Source organism: Castor canadensis, chromosome X (assembly GCF_047511655.1).
Source record: "Castor canadensis chromosome X, mCasCan1.hap1v2, whole genome shotgun sequence".
Classification (NCBI taxonomy): Eukaryota; Metazoa; Chordata; class Mammalia; order Rodentia; family Castoridae; genus Castor; species Castor canadensis.
In genome coordinates, this window is record NC_133405.1 from 129859549 (window position 1) to 129883919 (window position 24371).

General features: G+C 38.9%; 2 protein-coding genes across 9 annotated transcripts in view; one reads left to right on the plus strand and one right to left on the minus strand.

The window, feature by feature from the left end:
- The window catches only part of Bmx (BMX non-receptor tyrosine kinase), a 140154-nt gene extending 125048 nt beyond the window's left edge, over positions 1–15106 (minus strand). The window contains exon 1 of the mRNA XM_074064446.1: positions 14976–15106. The gene's annotated coding sequence lies outside the window, so the exon portion shown is untranslated. The remainder of the gene's footprint in view (positions 1–14975) is intronic.
- The window catches only part of Pir (pirin), a 93280-nt gene that overhangs the window by 62085 nt on the left and 6824 nt on the right, over positions 1–24371 (plus strand). For 5 of the 8 annotated variants that reach the window (XM_074064450.1, XM_074064452.1, XM_074064453.1 and 2 more), the window contains 3 exons: positions 932–1016; positions 9428–9472; positions 17940–18022. In XM_074064450.1, coding sequence (XP_073920551.1) covers positions 932–1016; positions 9428–9472; positions 17940–18022 — 213 coding nt within the window. Of the gene's footprint in view, positions 1–931; positions 1017–9427; positions 9473–15005; positions 15436–17939; positions 18023–24371 lie in introns of those variants that run through there. The other 3 variants (XR_012444660.1, XR_012444661.1, XM_074064455.1) reach the window with 2 other exon arrangements.

The following is a 24371-nucleotide window of genomic DNA, read 5'->3' on the forward strand; positions in this document are numbered from 1 at the left end:
CACCAGTGGGATAGGAAAGGTCTAGTTACATTCTTGCCAAGCTTGGTGTCACATGCCCCTTTCATTTCATGTGCATTTTTAAGTTAAAAAAATAGAATAGAGCCACTGGGGCTTTGCATTAAACAATGAGACATAAAGTTTATAGCAACAGTGTTAATCCCTTGGGTTTTGATCTGTGCCAGAATTCAGGATGGCATTATAGAATTACAAATGCTGCTTAACCATTGAAGTCAAAGCCACTGATTACAATGTAAAACCCTGCACAAGTCTGCCTTTTTAAACATTTGATGTTAGGGCTTTTGCAAACCAGCAATAACAGATCACTTGTTTTTTTAAACAAGAGGGTCAAGTGAGAAAAATAATATGTACAGACCATTTTTTATATTTCAAAATGGAAATCATTTTATTGAGTCCTGGGGAAGAAAGATGCATGGACTATGAGATAACCTACCATGCCAAGTGTAAGCTAAGAGTAAGAAAGTTGGAGAAACTATTGGCCAGTTAGATATTAACCTGGGCTGCACTGAAGAAATGGCTGCAGGGAGCTACCTGTCACCTTGAAATCAGCTTGTCAGCCATTTTGTAAAGCTAGGAGTGTGCTGGGCACCCATGGCTCATGCCTGTAATCCTAGCTACTCAGGAGGCAGAGATCAGGAGGACCTTGGTTCAAAGCCAGGCGGGGCAAATAGTTTACAAAACCCTATCTCGTAAAAATCCATCACAAAACAAGGCTGGTGGAGTGGCTCAAGTGGTAAAGAGCCTTCCTAGCAAGAGTTGAGGCCCTCAGTTCAAACCTCAGTACCACCAAAAAAACAAAAAAGCTAGGAGAAACTGCAAATATAATCAATCCATGGCCTATTACAGAAGGGCCCAGCTGAAGTAAAGGACCTTATTTTTAGAAAAATGCTAATGATTTCCTTTTTCTTTACAGTCCAAGGTTTACACTCGTACACCAACCTTATATTTGGACTTCAAATTGGACCAAGGAGCAAAACATTCCCAGCCTGTTCCTAAAGGTATGGTGGATTCCAGGGTATAGCCATCACATCAGGAAAAAAAAACCAACAAAATAAGGGACCACTTTCTAAGCAATGTGCGTGTCTCCAAACTTCACATAAAGTTCTTTCAACACAAAATGAAGATTAGTGTTTCAATTAGCAAATGCTGCTGAGGCCTTTCAAGTTAAGAAAGTCAGGAAGAATTCTTAGAATGTAGGAGCCCCGCCCTTTGAGCCACACCCCTCAATTTATAGGCATGGATAATAAAGTATAACAGATTAGTTACCTGCTCAAGGTCATAGCAAGATTCAACAGATGAGGCAGGGCAAGTAAAATTCCCATGTCTCCTGACTTTCTGGTCTGTTAACTTGTATTGTTCCTGCTTACTTAAGAAAAAGTGCATACTTGATTATGATACAGGTTTTGCTTGGTTTTGGGTATGGTTGTGGAAGGCTAATTTTTACGTTGACATTTTAACCTTAAGAATGATTAGAAAACTCTCAATTACTTAAGGTCAATATTTAAAAAAATGGTTAGGGCTAGGGGTGTAGTTCAGTGGTAGAGGCCCTAGCTTCAATCTTCAGCATTGCAAAAATAATAATAAAAGATTATACCCAAGGTCATTAGGCATCAAATTTGGACCCAGTATTTTGTTCTTGATTTTTTCATCCTGGGTGTTTCTGAGTACAGAAGAAGTTCAGATTAATTGACTTAAACCTATGCCAATGCACAATGTGGTTTTATGACATAAGTGCAAAAGCACGTGCTTTAGCTGTTCTGTGCAGTGCTTTTTGCTTGGACATTTACTGTTTGCTTATTTCCAACCCTCTTGTCTCCTTTCTCCACCCATAGCAGCTACTCTTTATATATCCCAGATCTACTATCCAGCCCAGATCTGTTCTTGAATGAAATCTTTGATATTTTTCTCCACATTTATTTTTCTACTCTAACATATATACACCTGTAGATGCATAGATACATAGGGTTATTTTGTCATTGTTTTATAAAATGTAATCATTATAAATACTTCTTTGCATCTTGGTTTTTTTTTTTTGACATGGAAATCTTTCCCAATTTACTCACGTGGCTCTTTCTTATTGTGACATTCTATGTCATGGGTTTATCAGGAATTTCATATCAATGTGCATTCACTTTGTACCTTGTGCTTGGCTACTGTAAACTGGTCTGCAGCAAACAGCCTTAAGCATCTGTCTTCCCAAATGAGAATTCATTTTGATGGGGCAGGTTTCCAGGTATACAGCAGATATATATGTATGCTTAAGTTTAAAGGACATTGTAGCTGGGCATGGTGGTGTACAACTGTAATCCCAGCTACAAGGAAGGTGCAGGTAGGATTGTGAGTTTGAGGCCAGCCTAGACAAAGTTAGTAGTGAGGCCCTCCCTCGAAAACTAAATTTAAACAATAGAACTGGAGTGTGGTTCAAGTGGTAGAGCACCAGGCCTGGGGTTCACAATCCCTAGTACCACACACACACACACACACATGCACACGCACACCCCCCCCCCACAAAGACATTGTCAGGTTGCAATCCCAAGAGGTGGTCACATCTATCTGCAGCGTCTGAGAGTGTAGCTTCTTCATGGCCCCACCAGCAGGAAATGTGTGGTTCACGTTCATTTCTGCTCTGCTCTTACCCATTAAAATAGACCCTTGGCATCTGCTGGTCTATGGTTCCAAGGAGACCACTGATAAGGAAGAACTGCACTTGTTCAGGATGCATGGAGTTCAGCATTGTACTCCAGATGCTTGATTCAATTTTCCCATAACACCACCCAACTTGTACTATAGACGTGATGTCTTTAAACACATCTCAGATTTTCACTTTATCACTTCAATCAAACACATTTACTTTTACCTTGTGTTTTGGGCACCATTTACTGTGTTTTGGGCAGTAGATTTTCACAAAATGAAGGGCAAAGAAACGCTCAGCAGATCACACATGATTTAAACACAACCGACAATAATGCAGGACTGACTGAGATCCCTGAATCAACTGAGCTGTGGAATGGGTGTGTGGGAATTTAAATTTTTTGTTTTTGAAATTTCACCTATTTATTTATTTATTGTCACACTTGGTTAAAACTGAGTGTAATAAATCTGCAAATAAGACAGGTTTACTGTACCTTACTTTACCTCATGAGAGAATGTGTATGTGTCTGTTTACAGACACTGGTACTTTACTTTATCATTATATATGTTTTCAAAAACATTTTTGGAGGGTACAAAAGTAAGTAACTTAGAAGTACATCTTTAGAATTGTGTGTCTGTATAAGCAGACACCAGCTATGAAGCAAAAAACCTGTCTTTTCTAAGACATCACTTGCAGTTAGAGTGAATTTTCTTTCTTAGTGTCTCCCTCCCTCTCTCTCTTATAAACACACACACACACACACACACACACACACACACACACACACCCATGCTTCCACTGAATTAGGTGATAAAGTTTGAGGCCTTCCTGTTCAGTGCCTGACAAACAATTAATTAAAGTATAAAATACCATTGTTTGCAGATTTGACATTCTTGGCTGCCTATAATCAGACATACAAGATGTAAAGTTATGCTGAATAAAATATTATGAAATCATTCAAATCAAGGTCAACACCACTTGTCTTTTTTTTAAAACTATTTTTCCAGGTCAAATTCCATCACAAAGTCCAAGGACTGTCTAAATTCATTTTATGTGGATGCTTTGTTGTATCAAATACTCCTTGAAATGTGTCGACCATTGGCTGTGTCCTGGGCATGATTTGTTTATGACATTTTGATGGTTTTGTTACTCATGGTAAAGAGATTTGACATGGATGTCTGGGTTATGTTTGACTTTTGGCATAAGCTTTGCTGTCTAATTTAATGTTGACTTGGTTGTATCATTACCAGACTAATTGGATACAAATAGAAGCATATATTGCTACCATTCCACCCCTGATACCAAGAAAAGGCCCATGTCCCAAGGGAAATCCAGTTAAGGGAGCCTGGAAATATTCTTCATGAATCAGACTAGGTTTTATCTGAATTCCTTCCCATAAATAGCATTAGAATCGATTTTTACCATCTTTTTCTTTCCTTCAGGCTAGGCACATTTCCGTTGGGTTGTGCTAATCTTGCAGAAAACAGATGTTTCATGCACTGGTGATTTGGAAGACAGTTGGTGTCAGGAATGAGCTGGACAGTGCATCACTTACAAAGAATCCAATTTGTTGAGTTTCTGACAGTACCAGATTCCTTTCACATTGGCCACACGTTTTTCATATTATCTCTTGGCTAAAATAAGAATGGGGGGGTTGCAGTGAATTTTGCCATCTATTGCAAGGCAATCTGATTTTTCTTGCGGTAAGTTGATGTACAGATAGCACCGTTATTATTCATTGTGAAGGACATAAATCTAAATTTCTAGGAAAATATTAATCCTTTCCATGAAACCTATGCCTTCTGGTCCTCATGTCCTCTTTGTCTTCTGACTGGCTGTATCAAAATATGGCCCTTCATAGCCAAATTCTTGCATAGAACCTCTGTTTCTGGGTGCTTTAAAAACACGATTTGGAATATCTAAAATGAAGAACTACTATGGCGTGGAAAGTTGATTTTGTGAGCTTTTTGATTCCCTTACCTTATAACTTTTCTTTATAGTATATGTAGATCAATAACAAAATTTCTTTAGACAACATACAGTGTACCCTTCTGTGATAGACAGGATATTGCCCCTCAAAAGATATGTGTGTCCTAATTCCCAGAACCTGCCTGTGTATTCCATGGCAAAAGGGACTTTGCAGATGAGACTAAGTTAAGGCTCTCAAGATGGAGAGTGCTATGGTTTGGATCTTGAATATCCCAAAGGTCCGTGTGTTGAAGGCCTAGTCTCCATCCTGTAGTACTATTGGGAGGTGGTGGAAACTCTAGGAGATAGGGGCCTAGTGAAAGGAATTTAGGCTGCTGGGAATGTGCCCTTAAAGGAGATATTGGGATCCTGGTCCCTTTTTTTCTCTTTTTTTGCATTCCAGCTGTGGTGAGGTGAGTGGCCTCCTTTACTGTGCACTTTTGCCATGATGTAGTGCCTCGCCACAGGCCCAAAAGTGACATGACCAACCAGCTATGAACTGACACCTTTAAAACCATAAGCCAAAATAAACTTTCTCCTTTTTATCTCAGGTATTTTCTTACAGTAATGGAAAGCTGACTAAACCCAGGGATTAGCCTGGATGATTGAAGTGGGCACTATGTCATCATAAGAGTCTGTATATACAAAAGAGGGAGATGGGAGTGAGGGAGACAAGGAGTTGTGACAGCACAAGCAGAATAATGTGATTGTGATTTGTTGTGGCGGCAACAGAAAACTAATGTACCCTCTTAAAATTGTCAATATATTTTTGCTTCTACGTTTACCTCCAAGGGGAAAAAAAGAAAAGAAGCCATGTCTTCTTCATTTTATTTTAAAAGTTTATTTTATTGTATTTTACAAGAGCAATTCATTTTATTTTACAAGAGTGCTATGGTTTTGTAGGAAAATATCCTCATTTTTAGGAAATACATATATAAAATTATTTCAGGGTAAGAGGTATCACATCTTCAAGTTACCCTGAAATATTTCAGAAAGAAGAAGAATGACTTATTTATAGCAGAATGAGAAAGCATGCATGATAGTTGGCTTTCAAGGCATCTGGGTGAATGTTGTGCAGTAATTCTCAGTAGTATTTTTGTAACTTTCCCTGATCTGAAATTATTTCAAAATAAAAATTGACAAATAATTTGATGTACTGAGGAAGAGAGGATCAGGCATGTGTGACTCCTATCCCAGGAGGCCAGGTGTTAGGTCAAGAAACTGAATGCAGGGACTTCTGGGCCAGGCTGTTAGGAAACAGGGTTACTTTTTGGTCTCACAACCAGGGTGACCCAGATTTGGAGGAAGGTGCATTCTTTTCTTAATCCTATTGCCTTGTCTCCTTTCCTTTTCAAAGCTGATCTCTGCTGTGGATTCCATGTGTCATCAGGTCATGTTTTTCGACTACTTTCTCTCCACATACATGCATAAGGGGTAGTTGAAAATTCAGTGGAATAAAACACTCTAAAACTGAGATAGGAGGACAACTATCTAGATTAAGCTAAGGAATGTAGGATGAAGAAAGTTCGCACTAGGGATGTTTGCCAGAATTAGGAACCTCCCTGGAAATGAGAGCAAATGCCCCATAAAATGACTTACTTATTTAAAAGAAGCATTGTGCATTTTTTATGTTTGAGTAAAGAAGATCTTACTTCTATGTGTTGCTGACTCAACCATCCTGTGGGAGGGGGCAGAAAAAATATAATCACCCTAACTCATTGTATTAGTTACTGCCTAAGGGCAGAGGAGAGCTTCCCAGAAGCTCAGAGACAGTAGCTTGGCAATCATATTATATTTGTAGAAGAAAGGAAAATATAGGGTATGTGACCTTTGACAGACCAATAAAAATTTGAGGATGGCATCATTTCCGGGTACAGGACATAATAGTGGGAGGTGAGTTGAGAGAAGAAAGAGGACTGAAAGTCTCACAGGGGAGCCTGTGACTAATGCAATCCTACTTTTAGCAGAGAAGTAATTTTTTTTAAAAATGTGTATGTTCATAAACATATAGTATGCATCCACACAATTTGCATTTATTTCTTTTTTGGTAGCCTTAAGAAACAATGCTTAATGGAAATTAAACCAGATTTAAGAGAAGCAAGTACAAGTGGGAATTATTCTAAGGAAGATAGAAAGGAAATTGCTCCACTGTTCCTATTCCATTACTTCTAAAACGCTATGATTTCCAACTAGCAACACAAATTATGTTATACCAGGCAAAGACAGACTCTGTGTTTTAATAGACTAACAAGGAGTAAAAATAGGTGAATGCACTTAAGAAACTGGCATGGTGTTCCTGTAAGCAAATGCTTTGCCCTTCTGGGTCCTGTAAAAAAGATTTAAAAAGCAAAGAACACAGACCTAAGCAATTATGTGTCAGCTAGATATCTGCTTAGAGAAAAAAGTAGGAACCAAAGGAGGTAGAGGAGAAAAAAGATTAGAATAATTAAAATGATTCAAAATAAAAATCAGTCAAGCAGTTGAGAGCTTTGAGGTTTTCAAAAAAATGTGGAAATAATTTTTAATACCTTGAACCCTTGAAGAGGGGATGGGTTATATGAATTATAATACATCCTTACAATGTGCAGTCTTCCCAAGGAGGAATTACTGTTCTATGACTTGATATGGAAAGGTATTCAAAACAGAACATGGGGTTTGTTTTAGCTTTTAAGTAAATTTTGTATGGTGTGTAAAGGAAAACACCCTGAAAGTACAAAAATCAAATTACTAACGATACTCATATAAGGGAAGGTATAAGAATTGCAGAAAGATTTACAGTTTAGATGTTCTATGCTTTTGTACCCTTAGTTACTTTTTTATAAGCCGAAAAAAAGTACTTATAAGCACTTTGAAAAAGAAAATTCAAGCCAGGCACTGGTGGCTCACATCTTTAATCCTAGCCACTCAGGAAGCAGAGATCAGGAGGATCGCAGTTTGAAGCCAGCCTGGGCAAATCGTTTGTGATACCCTATCTCGAAAAAAATCCATCACAAAAAAGGGCTGGTGGAGTAGGCCCTGAGTTCAAACCCCAGTACTGCAAAAAAAAAAAAAAAGATAAAAGAAAAAGAAAATTCCAAGAAGAAAGGGATTTTGTTGTAGAGTATAACTCTAAGTCAGGCTAAATAGGCCTGGGAAAGCTGAGCATCCATTAGAACCCAGAGAAACAAGTGTGCTAGCAGAGTCAGCCCATCCAGACAAGACTTGAACAATCAGGCTATAAATTGTTAGCATGTGTGCTCAGCATCTACCTTGACCCTCCCTCCCCAAAGTTGTATGGCGTGAACATCCCTTTCTGGGCCTTATTCCTATCTCCCCCCCACAATGCATGTCCATATAAAGGTTCAGTAAGTGATGGTAAACTGAGCTTGAAAGACTAAATAAGGAAGGAAAAGAGTGAGTGCACTATGAATAAATAACATTACTTCTGGAGGGTTTAAATTTATTCTAGTAAAATCTCAGCAAAAATTGTGGAATAGGAAAGCAAAAACTCTGTCATCACCCAAGTGTGTTTGTTTGGTTAGCCTTCAGATTTTCTTCATGAGTCTCGGTTTATGTCAAATTTTATCATTATAACTGTCCTTTTGTGCCACTCATGTGCTTCTACTCACCCTCCACCATCACAAACACATCCTTACAGTATATTTTGTCCTCCTTTCTCTTTCTGTGCCTGCTTTCATTTACTCTGTCACCATGTTGTTAATCCAGACTCTTCTGGGGCCTGCCTTCTAGCCATGAACTCCACCCTGCATTCACTTTCCAGGTCTTTTCCAGTGAAGGCGCATGCAGTGATATCCTCATTCTGTTTTGAGCTTGCCATTTCTAGGTTGATATTTCTCGTGGAAACCTAGCATCTCTTCTGAGCCATGGGTACAATACATAAATAGTCATGCAAATTGGTGGGAGGGGACTGGTGCTGAGAATGCAAATGATATAGACTCTTGCTGGTTCTGAGCTCTTGACTCCATGGGTCATAGTGGGAATCTGATAAATGCTATGTACCCTTTCTCTTGAAAACTCATGTGGACAGTTCCAGGGAGTTCACAGACCATCTGAAGCTCATTAATCCCCCCAAAGATTTTGCATCCCTGGAATTGATGCATGCTCTATTTTAAAACAGATAAAAAGAATGAGTCCACTGGAAACTAGAATTCAGCTAAGTACAAAAAGCATACTTGTAGCATTATTCACACTTCAGACTACCTGCAGGCATAACAAACTAAAGATAAAGCCAGATTGGAGTGTTGCAGTTAATAGCATGATGTTAGAACTAAAAGAATTTGAAACAATTTGTTGGTTAACATAACTTTAGGCATATAGATATGCCAAGGGCATTGTCCACTGTCTGCTTTAGGTAGTTCTTAAACATTGGAGCTAAATCATTTAGGTTCAGGAGTATCCCTGGAAGTTCTTTGTGTCAGAGGGAGAGGGAGAGGGAGAGGGAGAGGGAGAGGGAGGGGGAGGGGGAGAGGGAGAGGGAGGGGGAGGGGGCAAGGAGAGGGAGGAGGAGAGGGAGGGGGAGAGGGAGAGGGAGGGGGAGGGGGAGAGGAAGAGAGAGAAGGGGAAGGAGAAGGAAGTGGGAAAGGGAAAGAAAGAGAGGATTATGAATGTATGTTTTAAACAACTCACAGAACTTGAATCTTAAAATACGTATTTAAAAGAAAATAAAGGATTTTATCTCCAAATTTTTTCTTCTGCATTTGTTATATGTATACAATTTATATTTGTGTGTGTGTGTGTATGTGTGTGCGTGCACACATTCCTTTTGGCATTATAGACACTAACATTTTAATGTTCTTGGTCCCTTTCCAGGGTGGACAAGCTTCATTTATACGATATCTGGAGATGTGTATATTGGTAAGTTATGGGTTCGATTGTAATTTAATTTGCTGAAGGAATAAGAGGCAGACTTAAACTATTTTATTTACTTCAATACAATGCCTCCTTCCTTCTGACACCAGCCCTCTCTTTATCCCAGGAACACAGAAACACCCAGGCCAGAGTGCCTCACAGCTTCCAGAATGTTCAGTGAGGGAGGAGAATATGAACAAAAGGTCCAGGCATGATTATGTGTGTTGACACCTCACTAAGAGGCTGGTGACATCCATACTGATAAACAGAGAGCTTCAATGGTTCCAATGGGAGCAGGAATCTATCTTCTGGGAGGTGGAAGGTGAAGTAGCAGTCCCCGATAGCTCAGAGTTGTTTTTCTCCTGTTCTAAGGGTTGTATATGTGTTGCTTATTGAGAAAGGGATGTTAGAGAACCAATTAACTCTGATTTTATAGACGAGGAACATGTCATCTAAAGGAAGTTGTTCATCTAAAGGAAGTTGTTCATTTGCTAAGAATATGCATTGGTTGGCCTGAGGGCTCCTCAGTCCCAGTCACCATGCCCCACCTTATACTCTATGTCCAATAGCAATGCAGAGAGCACAACATCTTGTCTTTCCAAGTCTAAATCCCTTAGCCAACCTGCTACAATAGAGCTAAGGGACAGAGGATAGGAGAAAAAAGCACGCAAAGCAGGCTGGCTCCTGCCTGCATCCATTCCCACCTTTCCTGTCTTCCTAGAAGTACCTGTGTGTTCTGGAAAAAGGCTACCTGTGGGGCTGGCAGGATATGGATGTAGCAGGTGCTATTAGTGCCCAATCCATACCCCCCTGGGGCCTTACTGTCTCAATGCCAACTCCTAACTGCCACTATCTGTGCTGCTTTTTCTGAAATCTGGGAAGGCTGTCTGCACCAGTCAGGCAGGATGAAAGCACAGGAGAATGAGCATTCTGGAAGCTACCTGACCTTCTGGTAGGATATCTCAGAGGCCCGTAGAAAACCTTTTCCTAGAGTTTCCTGGTGGGAGTATGCCCAAGCCACTTACAGTGGGCATGTGCTTGATGAGACACCCTTCACTGTCTGCTTTCCATTCTTGACTAACTCTCCTGACCTCTGTACTGCTGTTTGCTGGGATCTCCCCTCAGAGAAATTCCTTCCATCAGAAGTATGGGTGTTTAGCTGTGATTCTGAGAAAACTGAAAGGAAGAGAACCAGTCTTCCTTCCTCCCACCCATCCCCACAGACAGTGATGAGCAGCATGGATGGGTTGTGGCATCCCAAGGTACAGGCTTAGAAACCCCATTTTCTGAGACCCTCTGGGTTTAGGTGCTCTCCACCCGACTCCTGCAGGGATGCCAGCAATAAACTTCCTGGTGTTTTAACATGGTCACCTCCTTGGGCAATACACTCTCAACTCCAAGACAGGTGGCTTGCTAATAACATCTGCTCAGGGCTACAAGACCATACCCAGAATAATTTATTTAAAACATTCTACATATTCTCTAAAAAGGGAATTCACTTGCCCAAGACTTTATTTCTGGATAGGACAGTATTTTGAACTTATTCTTAATTTGGTATAAATGGACTTGATTCCTCTTTCACTGAATAGCATTTCAATTATAAGTCAAAAGAAAAATTCACTTTTAGCATTCAAGAAAGTATGAAAAAAAATCTAGTAGTAGTATTTTCAGTCTCTGTGCACACACATCAAACTATATTAACCATCTGGAAGAGATAGGTATCATTTATTTTTATCACCTTCTAAAAAAATCTGAGAATCACATAGTTCTTTATAAAAATAGAGAGAAAAACATTTTTATGGAGGTAGCACCCCTGATTTATGATTTCAAGAGCAACAAAATAATCTGCACAAATGAAAGGTAATGAAGAAAGCACATGAATCCTAAAGTGGCAAGGATTCCAGAAATGTTTGTACAGAAGAAGAAAAAGCAAGGGGAAGCAAACTTTTTGCAAAGGGCCAGATAGCAAATATTTTCATCTCTAGGCCACACAGTGTCAACTGCAACCACTCGACTCTCCTGTGTAGCCCAAAAGCAGCCACAGACAATATATAAACAAACCAGGTGGCTGCTTCAATAAGATTTTTTGTGAATTTTTTATCTTTCATGTATCATGAAATACTATTTTTAATGTTTTTCGGCCATTAGAAAAGACTAATGACCTTTATTAGCCTGTTGGCTCTACAAAAGCCTACAACTGATTTGGGTTTAAATAACATTGTAGAGGGTGGAGGGGGGAGAAGGATTAACAAATAATCATCCTTTTAACTTATTTCCTTACAGACCTTTAGTCCCAGAAGCTAATAAGTGAAAAGCTCTGCATCTCTTAGCTGAATCTCTGCATCTTTTATACATCCACTTGTTTTTCTTGAAGTGAGGCACTGTTTTCCTGAGTCATCTCTACTCACTGACCTTGTTCTCCCTTGTGACCATGGGCCCCGGGTGTAAAACGTCTGTCAGCAGATAGGGTTGTGGTCTGTAGCCTTGGAGTGAAACTGCATCTGTCCAGAGTAAACTGGACTTCGGCGCAAATCCAGTTCACAAAACTGGCCTCTTAGGACTTTGTGTTAATCAGTGAATGACTGGCCAAATGACCTCATTTGAATTTTATCTCCTTCCCTTCCTCCTACCCAGCCCTTAATAGAGGTGTTAATGAGAAAGACAAAAGGGCAAAAACAAATCATGAGAGAAAAGGAAATGAAAAACAGATTAGCTATTGAATGTGTACTGACTTATAACATTTATAGAGAATCCAGAAAATGCTTTTTAACTTTACTGCCTCAATTTTATCTTACTTATAAAACTAGAATGGCACCAACACTTGTGGCAGGAACAGATAAACAAGTAATTGTCTTTTTCAAGATGTCAAGCACTTCCATTCTGCTAAAAGGAGATGCTATAAATATATATAATTAGTATGTTGTGCTACAATAAATAATCTGCAATTTGGGCTGAGAAAATTATCTGGGGAGAGTATATAAAGTAGAAATCTAAGAGAGATATTACAATATTAATTAATATGGGAAGTACTTAAAAGTGGACAACAGTGGGTTTAGTTTGATTACAAATAGGTGGAGTTTTGATTGACAGAAAATGCCAGACATCTAACTGCTTGTCAAGGCTGGTCAGACATTTTAAAGTTCAAAATAAGTACAATGAGGCCAGGTACCTGTCCTCTAATGACACCCTGAAGAAAAGGAGCTAACAGAGCTGAAATGAGTTAAACTAGCATTTTCTTATTGAAAGAAAATACTCATTTGAAAGTATTCATTTTATGCCTTTCAAGGATCTTCGTGAATTTTGGTACATTTGCTTTTTCCAACAATGGGGAGCCTTCTCGGCTGATTGTTGAATGACAGAAGCCTTTGACAGCAGTCTTTACAGAGGCAGAAAGTCCTCTGGCCATCCTTCACCTGGAGTCTATGCAGTATATGATAAAAAGAATTAGAAAGAAAATAAAAATGACACGGTCATAAAGCTAATAGATTCTTCAGATATTAATACTGAATCCCTTCCTGCAGCTGTTACTAGAATTATACTACACATTAATGCAGACAGCAAAAGGGTGTATGAGTTTGTCCTGTGTCCTTGAAGCTTGGGATAGTTTATCAGTTTCAATGCTAGTTCCCTAAAAGGACCAATACCAAGTATACCACTGGTGCTTAAAAATGCATTTAAAAATCTAAAAACATTTGTCTGTGGTTACTGACACAAAGCTGACTGGCATGCAAAGGCAGTAACATGTTCACACTTAATGAAACAAGTAGCTATTTATGCTTACTTTGTGCTCAACCGTTTGTTGCTGATGCTAAGTGGTATTCAGAAGTCTGACACAGTCCTTGGATCTTACAGTAAAGCTAGGGAAACACATGTTTGCCAGAAGCCCTTTTAATTGACTCCCAGTAACACAATGCACTGACTTGACCAGTACTATCTGTTCTGTGGTGGACACCTTGAAATCAGTGCCTGAACACCCAGGATGATCGGCTTTTCTCACCAGCTGAGCTGTAGCTGACTCAAGGACAGTTGGGTTTGTTCTCCATTTGTTAGTTCCACTTGCACCAATAATTGCAGTTATGTAATTTAATTAAATAATATGTAACCTAATAAAAGTAAGTGTGAAAAGAGGTACTATTCTAGAACAACTAAGACAAATGCTTTGCAAAAATAAAGTGCTACAGAAAATGCCTTTGGATTAGTATGAGAGAGATGACAGTAAGAGATTAGGGGAAAGTAATAATCTGAGAGGATTTAGGTGGTGCATGATGGGTATACTTTAAAAAGAAAGATGATGCTTTGATCCAGCCAGCAGACCCACCTTAACTGTATATATAAAAATTCAGAAACGAACACACTTTCACACTTTGGAATAAAATCTTTGAGGCAGTTTGATTATCTTTCGATTAGCAATCTCTATCATATCAGATAAAAGGACTTCAACTACACATATAAAATTGATGATGCCAAACTCTGTGATGGAAGTACACACACATTGTGGAATAGGGACTAAGTGGGACAGCAGTTCTTACAAAACGAAGAAAAAGAAAGGTGCAAAAGGGATATATAGCAATCAACCACACACTGAAGATATAGCACCTAACCTTAAAACAGGTTTTAAAGTATTTTGCCCTTTTACGACTGTTTTGGAAAAAAAATTTTTTTTGCAATTACATTGTTTTTTGTTAAATTTTCCTTAGCTGCACTATTAGATTTAACATTCTTGGCACAAGTTCCCAATGGAAACTATTTATTATCTGATTTGGCTCTCTTAATAATTGAAAGTAGTCAGAAACAATAAGATATATTTTCTTTGAGACTTATTTTAGGTTTAGGAGAGAACCAGATGGGTGAAATATCATAGACATGACCTGGAAATAAGACGGAATCAGTCTTTGCTTTCTGTGACCCCGTTTTAAAGATTTCATAGAGCTGGCAGAGTGGCTTGAGTGGTGAAGTACTTGCCTAGCAAGTGTGAGACCCTGAGTTAAAACCCCAGTACTACCCCAAAAAGTCATATGATAACACAAAAGCTAAAGGTACACTTAACATTATGAACTGCAAATCTGACTCCAGTGTCTATAAGAAAGGTGTGCCTTAGGGTGGAACATTCAAATGACTCCTTCACTGTCAGCACCATAATCCCTCTCTTACATCAGTAGTTGCATCACATACAGGGTTAGGATTGTAGCCATTTGGACAAGCCAAACTCTTTGTTTCTAAATTAAGATTTCTTCACAAACCAATGAATACTGCAATCAAGCAAGCCACTCTGATAGATGTAGACAAACACTAATTCAGTATTATTTTTGAGTGCTGTCTTTTGTCAGCTTACCCTAAACATTATCATGAAACATCCTACCTAACAAAATTAGGGGCCAGGAGTGGACCACGTGGGTAATGGGTATATTATAGGAATTAGTTAAAGACATGGTTTGTTGCATCTAGGAAATCTCAGTAAAGCACACCTAATAAAATGCTGTTCTGTATCATAGTTTAAAATATTACCCACCTTTAAATGGGATTCTTCTTTTATTCCCAGACTTTTATTGCCAAATCCCTGCATAAGTGGAAAATCATTGAAGATCCATCATTCACTTCAGTGCCACCTGCTGATCTATATCTTTGACAGAGAAACCTTTCATTATGCTGGGGCTGGCTCTTTCCAGCTTGCAGGAGCTGTTTGTATACCACTTACCTGACCTCACTTACATTGGTAGCTTGAAACTGGCTGAAGTGGAAGTATTTATGTCACGGAAATTGGCACACACTAAACTCAGATTTGTTCTCCCCCTTATCCCAGATAGCCAGTTGTTAAACATTAGCTAGCATACCACTCCCTCTGGGACAGGGATTTTTTAAAATTGTTTTTGTATCATGGATTTTTTTAGACCTCTGCCAAGCCCACCCTCATAAAGTTTTTGAATTTGGTGAAATTATTAAAATTTTAATAAAAACAAGTTTCTGATATAGTTATGTGTTTGCTTCTCTAATGATTTTCAAAATAACATGGACTAATAGCAAGTCTATTCTAAGTTCTAAGTCTTACTTGGCATAAACTATATATTGAAAGACATACAACACTGTAACATGATATAAAGCCATCTGTGATTTCTACTGGAGACAGTGATCAGTCCAACTAATATTACTGTGGTTTGTTGGCTACATTTATGCCAGAAGAAAACCTTTTTCTTAATTAGGCATTAAAGAAAATCTATCTGTAATTTGTCTCTGGTCCAAGCCCACACATACCCTGAACTCTGTCTGCAGAATCCTGTGGAGCACCTTGATTCCAGGCCTAGAACTCCTGCTCTATCAGAATCCTACATCATGTTTGTAACCATCAGCAGGAACCCTGCTGTCTCATACAAGTTATCTCCAAAGTGGAGGTGAGAAGGAAGACTTCTCTAGAAAATATGTTTTGACTCCAACCAGTACACCCCAAATTCACAAATTATACTTCCGTAATAATTCCTCAAGATATTGTTTTTATTTAAATATATACTTCCAGTGCCATACATGGTGACAAACACCTGTAATCTCAGCTACTCAGGAGATGGGGATCAGGAGGAACACAGTTCCAGGCCAGCTTGGGCAAAAGTTAGCAAGCTAAGTGTGATGGTACGCATCTATAATTGCATACCATGTGGGAGTGGGAGGCCTAGGTAGGAGGATCACAGTCTGAAGCCAGCCAGGCAAAAACATAAGACCCTATCCAAAAAATAAATAAATCAAATTAATAAATAAAAGGGACTGAGGGCATGGCTCAGTGGTAAGCACCTGCCTAGTAAGTGTAAGCCCCTTACTTCAAACCCCAGTTCTGCCAAAAATAAATAAGTAAATAAATAAGCACTTTCTTATTGGTTATAAACTTTAGCTTCAGGGTGTCAAGTGAATGAATTGCCTTTATCTATATCCCAAAATGTCATGCAGGTGTCTCCCCTTAGAATAATTGGAAGACCTAGTGCAAATCTCACTCCCTGTTTATGGTCTCCCTGTGGCTATTCTAACCCAGCTTGGCCTCTGCATTCTCCATTTTCCTCTGTTAGAATCATCAGGTCACTACATGTTTTCTCTCCTAAAGAGAATCACTAAATTAGCCTCTTCTCTCTCCCATCACTGCCAAATCCTTCCTTCCTTCCTTCCTTCTCTCTCCCCCTCTGTCCCCCCTCCCTCTTTCTCTTTCTTCCTCTCTTCCTTTCTCATCTCCATGTCTTTCTACTTCTGTCCTCTGCCCTCTCAATTCAGATTATAATTCATTTTTCACTTAGACTATTGCAGCAAACTCTTAACAGGTCAGCCTATGATCGGTCTTGCCCCTTCTGATTTATGCTTTCCTTGCAGAATTATTTCTCCAAAACATAGATCTGATTGTTTACACACACACACACACACACACACACACTCTCTCACAACACCTACCAGGACTATTGTTTTTACATGGATAAGCATGACTTTCAAGGCTTTTCTTGATCCAAAGCAAGCCTACATTTCTATCATTCTTCCCATAAGAATGTTTGAGAAATGGTAGAAGGTTCAATTTCCCCAGAAATGCCCACACACTACCTTTGCTATCTGTCCTCTTGTCCAGAGCTCCTTTCCCAGCTTTGGCTCTTGAAGATCTATCTAATCTTGCAGAACTCTATTAAATCTTATCTCTTCCACAACAAATTCCAGGGGCTCTAGACCTGAATGTGCCTGTTTTCTCAATAAACTTTGTTACCTTTAAGAATTAATATCATTATTATTATTATTTTATCTGTGAGCCTTGGTACAGAAGGAATGAAAACTTACTCATCCTGAAAAAAATTCCCCACCAACATTTAGAACAGGACTTTATTCATTGTTCACTAGCTACTGTTCAATAGCTATGCAACTTACTCATTTTTCAGTTGAATTCTCTGATATATTTACTTGGCCCCAATAAGATTTTGAATTATTTGTATGTAAGGAATCTTTTGAATAGCTTTGTATTTTCCTAGCACTAGGCAGTTGGATGTGCCCAATAAATACTTCTTGAAATGAATCATTGATGGCATTTGACAATATTCCTAAGTATGCTTATTTATTTCTCTTTTTTTATCATACTGTGGTTTGAACTTAGAGCTTCATTTTGCTAGGCAAGCACACAACCACTTGAGCCATGCCTCCAGCCTCTTTATTTCTTGTAAGGTTCAAGGCATCACTCTTATAAACATGTACTGCCAAGGACATTGCTTATCAATTGAGCTATTTGGACATGACATTCAAAGTATAAATGAAAACATAATCAGGATTCACCTGCCTGTTTTTTACTACATTGAAAAGCAACCAGTTTTAGACATTAATGATAATAAATATAATCAAGAGATTTTTCTAAGTCTGATATTTCTGAAATTTAGACTAATATTATGGTGCTAAGTAGTTGGCCAAATGTGTGGTCATGGGATAAATTTACTGTAATAAGTATTAAAGTTAGCAGGACATATTTTTATAGGGCCTGATGATGCACAACAAAAAATAGAACCTCATCATACAGCAGTGCTTGGGGAAGGTGACAGTGTCCAGGTGGAGAACAAGGTAAGTATTAAAAACTTTCATTTTCTTATCTTGTATTTTCTGCAAGTTCCTAAGAAAATGCTTAAATCTACTGTAGAGCTGGAAAGTTTTCTCTCTTCCTTGGTGAATAAATTATGACCCAATTTTGTCAGCCCTTTTCAAATAATTTCTGTTGTTCCTACTGGTTTATTTTAACATTTCATCTGTCTTGATTCCTTATCTTCAGGAATCATGAAAAGTCCCCATTGCTTACCCCTACAAATTCGAATCTGCAGGTAATGCTTCTTCATTGTTTCTTACTTTTCTTCCATTGTAAAACTGATTTATTTTGCTTTTAGCATAAGTATAAATATAGATCAGCATGCATACTCACTTGAAAATAATTCAATCCCCATTTTGACTGAGAGGAGCATGTGATGTGTTTCTTAGTCCTTTTTGATGAATCTCTACTTTTAAAGTTTCTAATATTTAAGGAGTTTTGAGAGGCATTTTTTTCCTGATTTCCAGTTTTTTTCCATGTTTGTTTCATCCTTTTGAGCAGTTCACTCACCATCTTGTCAGTCTATTATGTCATCTTACTGCTTTGTGTCACTCTAATAAGGAATATTGAGGGGACAATTGTGCAAAGGCTCTTGAAAAGATGAATTGTGAAAAGTAGAGATGAGAACTATTTCAGTGTACAGGTGACTGATGGAGTGGCAGTCTGACTCTTCCAGCTCTCTGACCCTGGAATTATAGAATATAATGGATTTTAGGAATTATTATACTTTAGCCTACTTTGATGGAAGCTCACCTTCTGCTTCCTTAATCACCCTGCAGCACCTCCATGAAATCTAAAGTAAGCAAAAAAAAAAAAATCTCATGAGCACCAGAAAAAATACATATCTCAGGGTCTGTACCCTCTAATATTAAGTTGAATCATATGAAACTGCCACTTTTGACCACAGAAATGGCAGCTTCACATATTTCAACACAATACAGAAAAGAGATATGAAAGCTATACATAGGCCAGAAGCTACTGGTAGCAGATTAGTTTGTAATATGATCTGTTCTGACTTGACAACCTCAGCTCTTCCTATACTATAGCAGAGAGCACATTATAGATATTAAGGATTTGGAAGGCAAAACAGAACACCAGAAAGAAGAGACAATGGGAACTCAAAGGGCAGGAGAGCCAGAATAGAAAAGTATATGCTGAGACCACCATTCTTTGGGAAGCAGCACACCTGCCTTGAGGGACATTCTGTCATGTGCAATTCTGTCATTGTTCATGTGCATAAACATAGCCTGCACCATCAAAACTTTAGAAAGATTTCTCTGAAAAAGGATGTTTCAAAGAATTCACATTAAATAAGAAACGTGTCTCTTATATCCACAGGAGAGTAGAACGCCCTCCTTAGATTACAACAGGAAAGAGATTATGCAAGTTTGAATCTTGGCTTTACCACTTGTTAACTATGAGACTTTGGACACATTTCTAAACTTTTCTAAGCTTAGGTGAAACTGAAATAATTGAAGCAAACTGCATGGAATTTTTAAGAATATGTACGGTTACCTGTATTAAGAGTTTACTCCAGACCTAGCATGGAGGACAGTAAGTAATGTCCAATAAGCCAAATCCAGATGTGTTTTCATAAAGTTTTGTTGGACCACAGTCATCCCCATTCGTTTCTGCATTGTCTATGGCTTGTTTCACACCATAAAGGTAGAATTGAGTTGTGACAGTAGACCCAAGTCTAAAACTCTCTGGCCCTTTACAGAGAAAGTTTGCCAGTCCCTGGTCTGGTGCATTGTAGGTATCCGATAATGGTAGCTGGAAAGTTTACTGATCCAAACACTTAATTTAACAGATGGTTACACTACGTACATGTTATCTAATAAAGATTCAAACTCAAGGCTCAAAAGACATAATGGTTTCTACAGCTAGAAAAAGACCCTATGCCTACTTAGATCAGATTCTAAGTCAGAGTTATCCTCACACAGAACCAGCCTTAACCTGAGGATTCAATCAAGAAGGAAGACATGCTTCCTAGTATTGCACTAAATTGTGGTCAAGAATGTCAGGACTGAGGAGCCGATATACCCCTGCTTGCTTCTCTGTGTTTCCTGCACTTTCATTACACCTCATTTCTGTGTCCTCCATTGTCATACTCATCTTCTTGGTCAATCAGCAGTGTGAGCAGTTCACTCTAGAGTGGCCAAACTCTGGGGCCAGAGAGGAGAGCAAGAAAAGGATGATGTACAACACCGTGCCTTCTCTCAGCCCCAGGTCTCCTTTCTCCATCTTAGCATTTATTCATTTATCTCAGGCCAGCCTAGAGGGACCCCTGACTTTCTCACTCAGAGGGCAGTTTGCCTTTTTCCATTATTCTGAAGTCTGCCATAGCAGGTAGCAACGGTCAGGGGCTTGGTTTATGGTAGATTTAAAAGTATTGGGGCCAGAACTTTTGACTTCTTGGAGGAAACCCAAACCACAATGGCTTCAAAACAGATAAAATTTTCAGATTGGAATCAACCCTAGGCTACTCCGGCCATTTACTCTTGGACTGGGTCACCTTGGGAACACTCTGTTTTCAAGGGCTCAGGCTCCCTGTGGTAATTTGGCTCACAGTTGGTGTTTGGGACATTCTCCTGAGTGATGATAATACCTGAGTTTTCTGTGAAGGGCGCTGTCTCACCTTTAGACTCATGTTTACACCAGTGCCCTATTAGATTAGCAAACTCAACTGTAGTGTACCAAGGTACACAATCAGTTCCTCATTGGCTATCCTCAAAACCATACTTGAGAGTAACTGTGCTCTTAAACTAGCACTGTTCCTGAGGAGCTCATTAAATAAAGCAAAACATATCCATTAAAGCTAGATATAAGCAGGGCACCAGTGGCTCACGCCTGTAATCCTAGCTACTTAAGATGCAGAGATCAGGAGGTTCAGCCTGGGCAAATAGTTCAAGAGACTCTATCTCAAAAATACCCAGCACATACACACACACACACACACACACACACACACACACACAAGGCTGGTGGAGTGACTCAAATGGTAGGGTGCCTGCATAGCAAGCATGAGGCCCTGAGTTCAAACTTCAGTACCACAAAAAAAGCTAGATACAACTTTTTTTTACCTTTTTATGTGTAAAAGTTCATGATAAAAAAAGCCAGTAATCTTTTTGGAACTCATAATGGTTAATTGTGTTTTCTTCCCATTGGCCCGAGAACTATAAACATGAAGTTTAGTAAGAACAATTGCATGCAGTTAAATCATGCTGAAGTTCAGTTTCTTTCTGGTAATTTTTCAGGTAATATATCACTGTAATAAATGCTATTGTAGCAAAAAGCCTACCCTTAGCTTTATTTTCAAAATCCTACTGTTATCTCAAGCTTCATATTTATAGTCAGTCAAATAAACTGAGTTAGAAACTCATAGTTTAGAAGTCATCAACACATTAAATGAATCATAGCACTTTCAACTGGGCTTCGGTCATTTATTGTTGCTATCAGTGGAACTCAAGACCTATCTTAGCAATAATACATATGGAATAACAAGCAATTTTCAAAAGTAAAGCTTTTAAATAAGCTGCAAAGGACTTAACTCTGAGAAGGTACACTAAAGTAAAAGGTATTACCTGGACCTCCAAAGGTCATGAATTTTAGTTGGGGTAATTCTACATGGAGCAGTAAGTGTACCTCTGTTACCTTTGTATGAGGGTTTTTTTTTTTTAGTCAAACCCCATAAAGTCATTTACTTAGAGCCACACAAGGACTCGTGTCTTAAACTGGTCTTTCTTATTTGCCTTTGCATGATTTTCATCATTTGATCCCATGGGCAAGGTCACCATAAATGAGGATTTTCCGAGATAACAGCAGCTGGGACTTGGAACCACATCAGCACTTTACCATCCAGAAAGATTATCAGGTTTAACAAAGATGACTAGTTAAGGAAAAAGAAAAAAGAAAAAGCCACAAATCAGAACTGCCTTAGATTACAGTAGAAGGACCACTCAGAGGTTAAATTTGTGCAAAAGTTATTGAAAGAAGCTTGGCGCATCCTCCAGATTTCTGCAATGATGGAAAACCCGAACTCCTCAATTCCCAGGAGTGTCATAATTTCTCATTTCAGACAAAATGCACGTGTCCTCTTATCCTACTGTCCAAATAATTGGAAAGGCGTCACTTTATTTGAGTAATATAATAAAGAGCAAAGTGTTTATTTTTAAGACTTTATCATTCCCAAAATGTGTAAACCATAGGACATGCTTGTCACTTCCAAAATAACCATCTTCTGATTAAGAAACTACTTTCTGAGCAATCAACACAAGAGATAAGCCTTTTTTCTCTTCTCCCTTAACCCTTGACCCTTTCTTCTCTGTTTCCTGACCTTAGAACTCAAGTATGTCACCTTGCCCCTGGCCAAAACCAAAATAAAACAACAACACAAAAAAAGCCTCAAAATGCTATTAAGCCTGGCACTGGTGGTTCACCCATGTAATCCTAGCTATTTGGGAGGCTGAGATTGGGAGGTTTGAGACCAACCCAAGCAAATAGTTTGCAAGATCTCCATCTCACCCAGTAGCTAGGGACATGGTGAGTGCCTGTCATCCCAAGCTAAATGCGAGGCTGAGGTCAGGAGGATCACAGTCCAATCCCATTGTTGTGTTTGCCCTTGATCTAATGTCCACATATGAGGGAGAACATATGATTTTTGGTCTTTTGGGCCAGGCTAACCTCACTCAGAATGATGTTCTCCAATTCCATCCATTTACCAGCGAATGATAACATTTCGTTCCTCTTTATGGCTGCATAAAATTCCATTGTGTATAGATACTACATTTTCTTAATCCATTCGTCAATGGTGGGGCATCTTGGCTGTTTCCATAACTTGGCTATTGTGAATAGTGCTGCAATAAACATGGGTGTGCAGGTGCCTCTGGAGTAACCTGTGTCACAGTCTTTTGGGTATATCCCCAAGAGTGGTATTGCTGGCACATGATAAAAGCGAGAGCACACAAGGGAGGGGTGAGGATAGGTAAGACACCTAAAAAATTAGCTAGCATTTGTTGCCCTTAACGCAGAGAAACTAAAGCAGATACCTTAAAAGCAACTGAGGCCAATAGGAAAAGGGGAACAGGAACTAGAGAAAAGGTTAGGTCAAAAAGAATTAACCTAGAAGGTAACACACATGCACAGGAAATCAATGAGAGTCAATGCCCTGTATAGCTATCCTTATCTCAACCAGCAAAAACCCTTGTTCCTTCTTATTATTGCTTATACTCTCTCTACAACAAAATTAGAAATAAGGGCAAAATAGTTTCTGCTGGGTATTGAGGGGGTGGGGGGGAGAGGGAGGGGGCAGAGTGGGTGGTAAGGGAGGGGGTGGGGGCAGGGGGGAGAAATGATCCAAGCCTTGTATGCACATATGAATAATAAAATAAATAAATAAATAAATAAATAAATAAAAGGAGGATCACACTTGCAGGCCAGTCTGGGAAAGAAGTTCGAGAGATCCCATCTCAATGAAAAAAAAGCTGGTCATAGTGGCATGTCCCTGTCATTCAAGCTACAGCAGGAAGCCTAAAATAAGGAGGCTTGTAGTCCAGGTCAACCCAGGCAAAAAGCTAGGCAATATCTGCAAAATAACTGAGCAAAAAGGGCTGAAGACAGGCTCAAGCAGTAGAGCTGCTGCCTAGCAAACGTGAAGCCCTGAGTTCAAACCCCAGTACCACCAAAAACATGCAAACAGAAAAACAGAACACTGTTAAATGATATTCTCTTTCAGATCAACTTATAAATGGTATCTCTTGTTTCACACTACAATTTCAGCCCTCCAAAAACTTTACAGAATAAATCCTTTGTGAGTGATAACTGAGTTTTTAAAATTGTTGTTGAGGTTTTAGTCAGTTAAGTATCACATTGAAAAAAAAAAGAAAGAATTTCAGATAAACACCTTGCCTTGCTTCTTTCCCTGTCGGTAGCACTCCTGCAAACACAGTGAACGTTCCTAAGACCTGCTGGACTTTCAGTAAGGAGTGTGGCAAGCACCAGCCTCAGAAAGTGACAGTGTAAAAAGTTCAAGGATTTGCTATATGCCCAGGGAAAGCAGATATTTTGGAGCTACAAGACAGTGCTTTTCTCTTCTATAACTCTCAATTTCTTGTCTTGCAGACTTAGTAGCTATAAAACAGTTATTAGAATTATACATAAAGGAAGAAGAACTAGGCAGTGAGGATCTGTGCTCAAAGTGAAGCAATCGTTTTAACATATGAGCTCTATGATACCCATTTTAAATTATTGAAATAACAGAAGCTTTTTTAGGGTTACTGTGATTTGCAGCTGGGTTCATATTTGTATATTTTGATAGCTGGCTGGTGTATG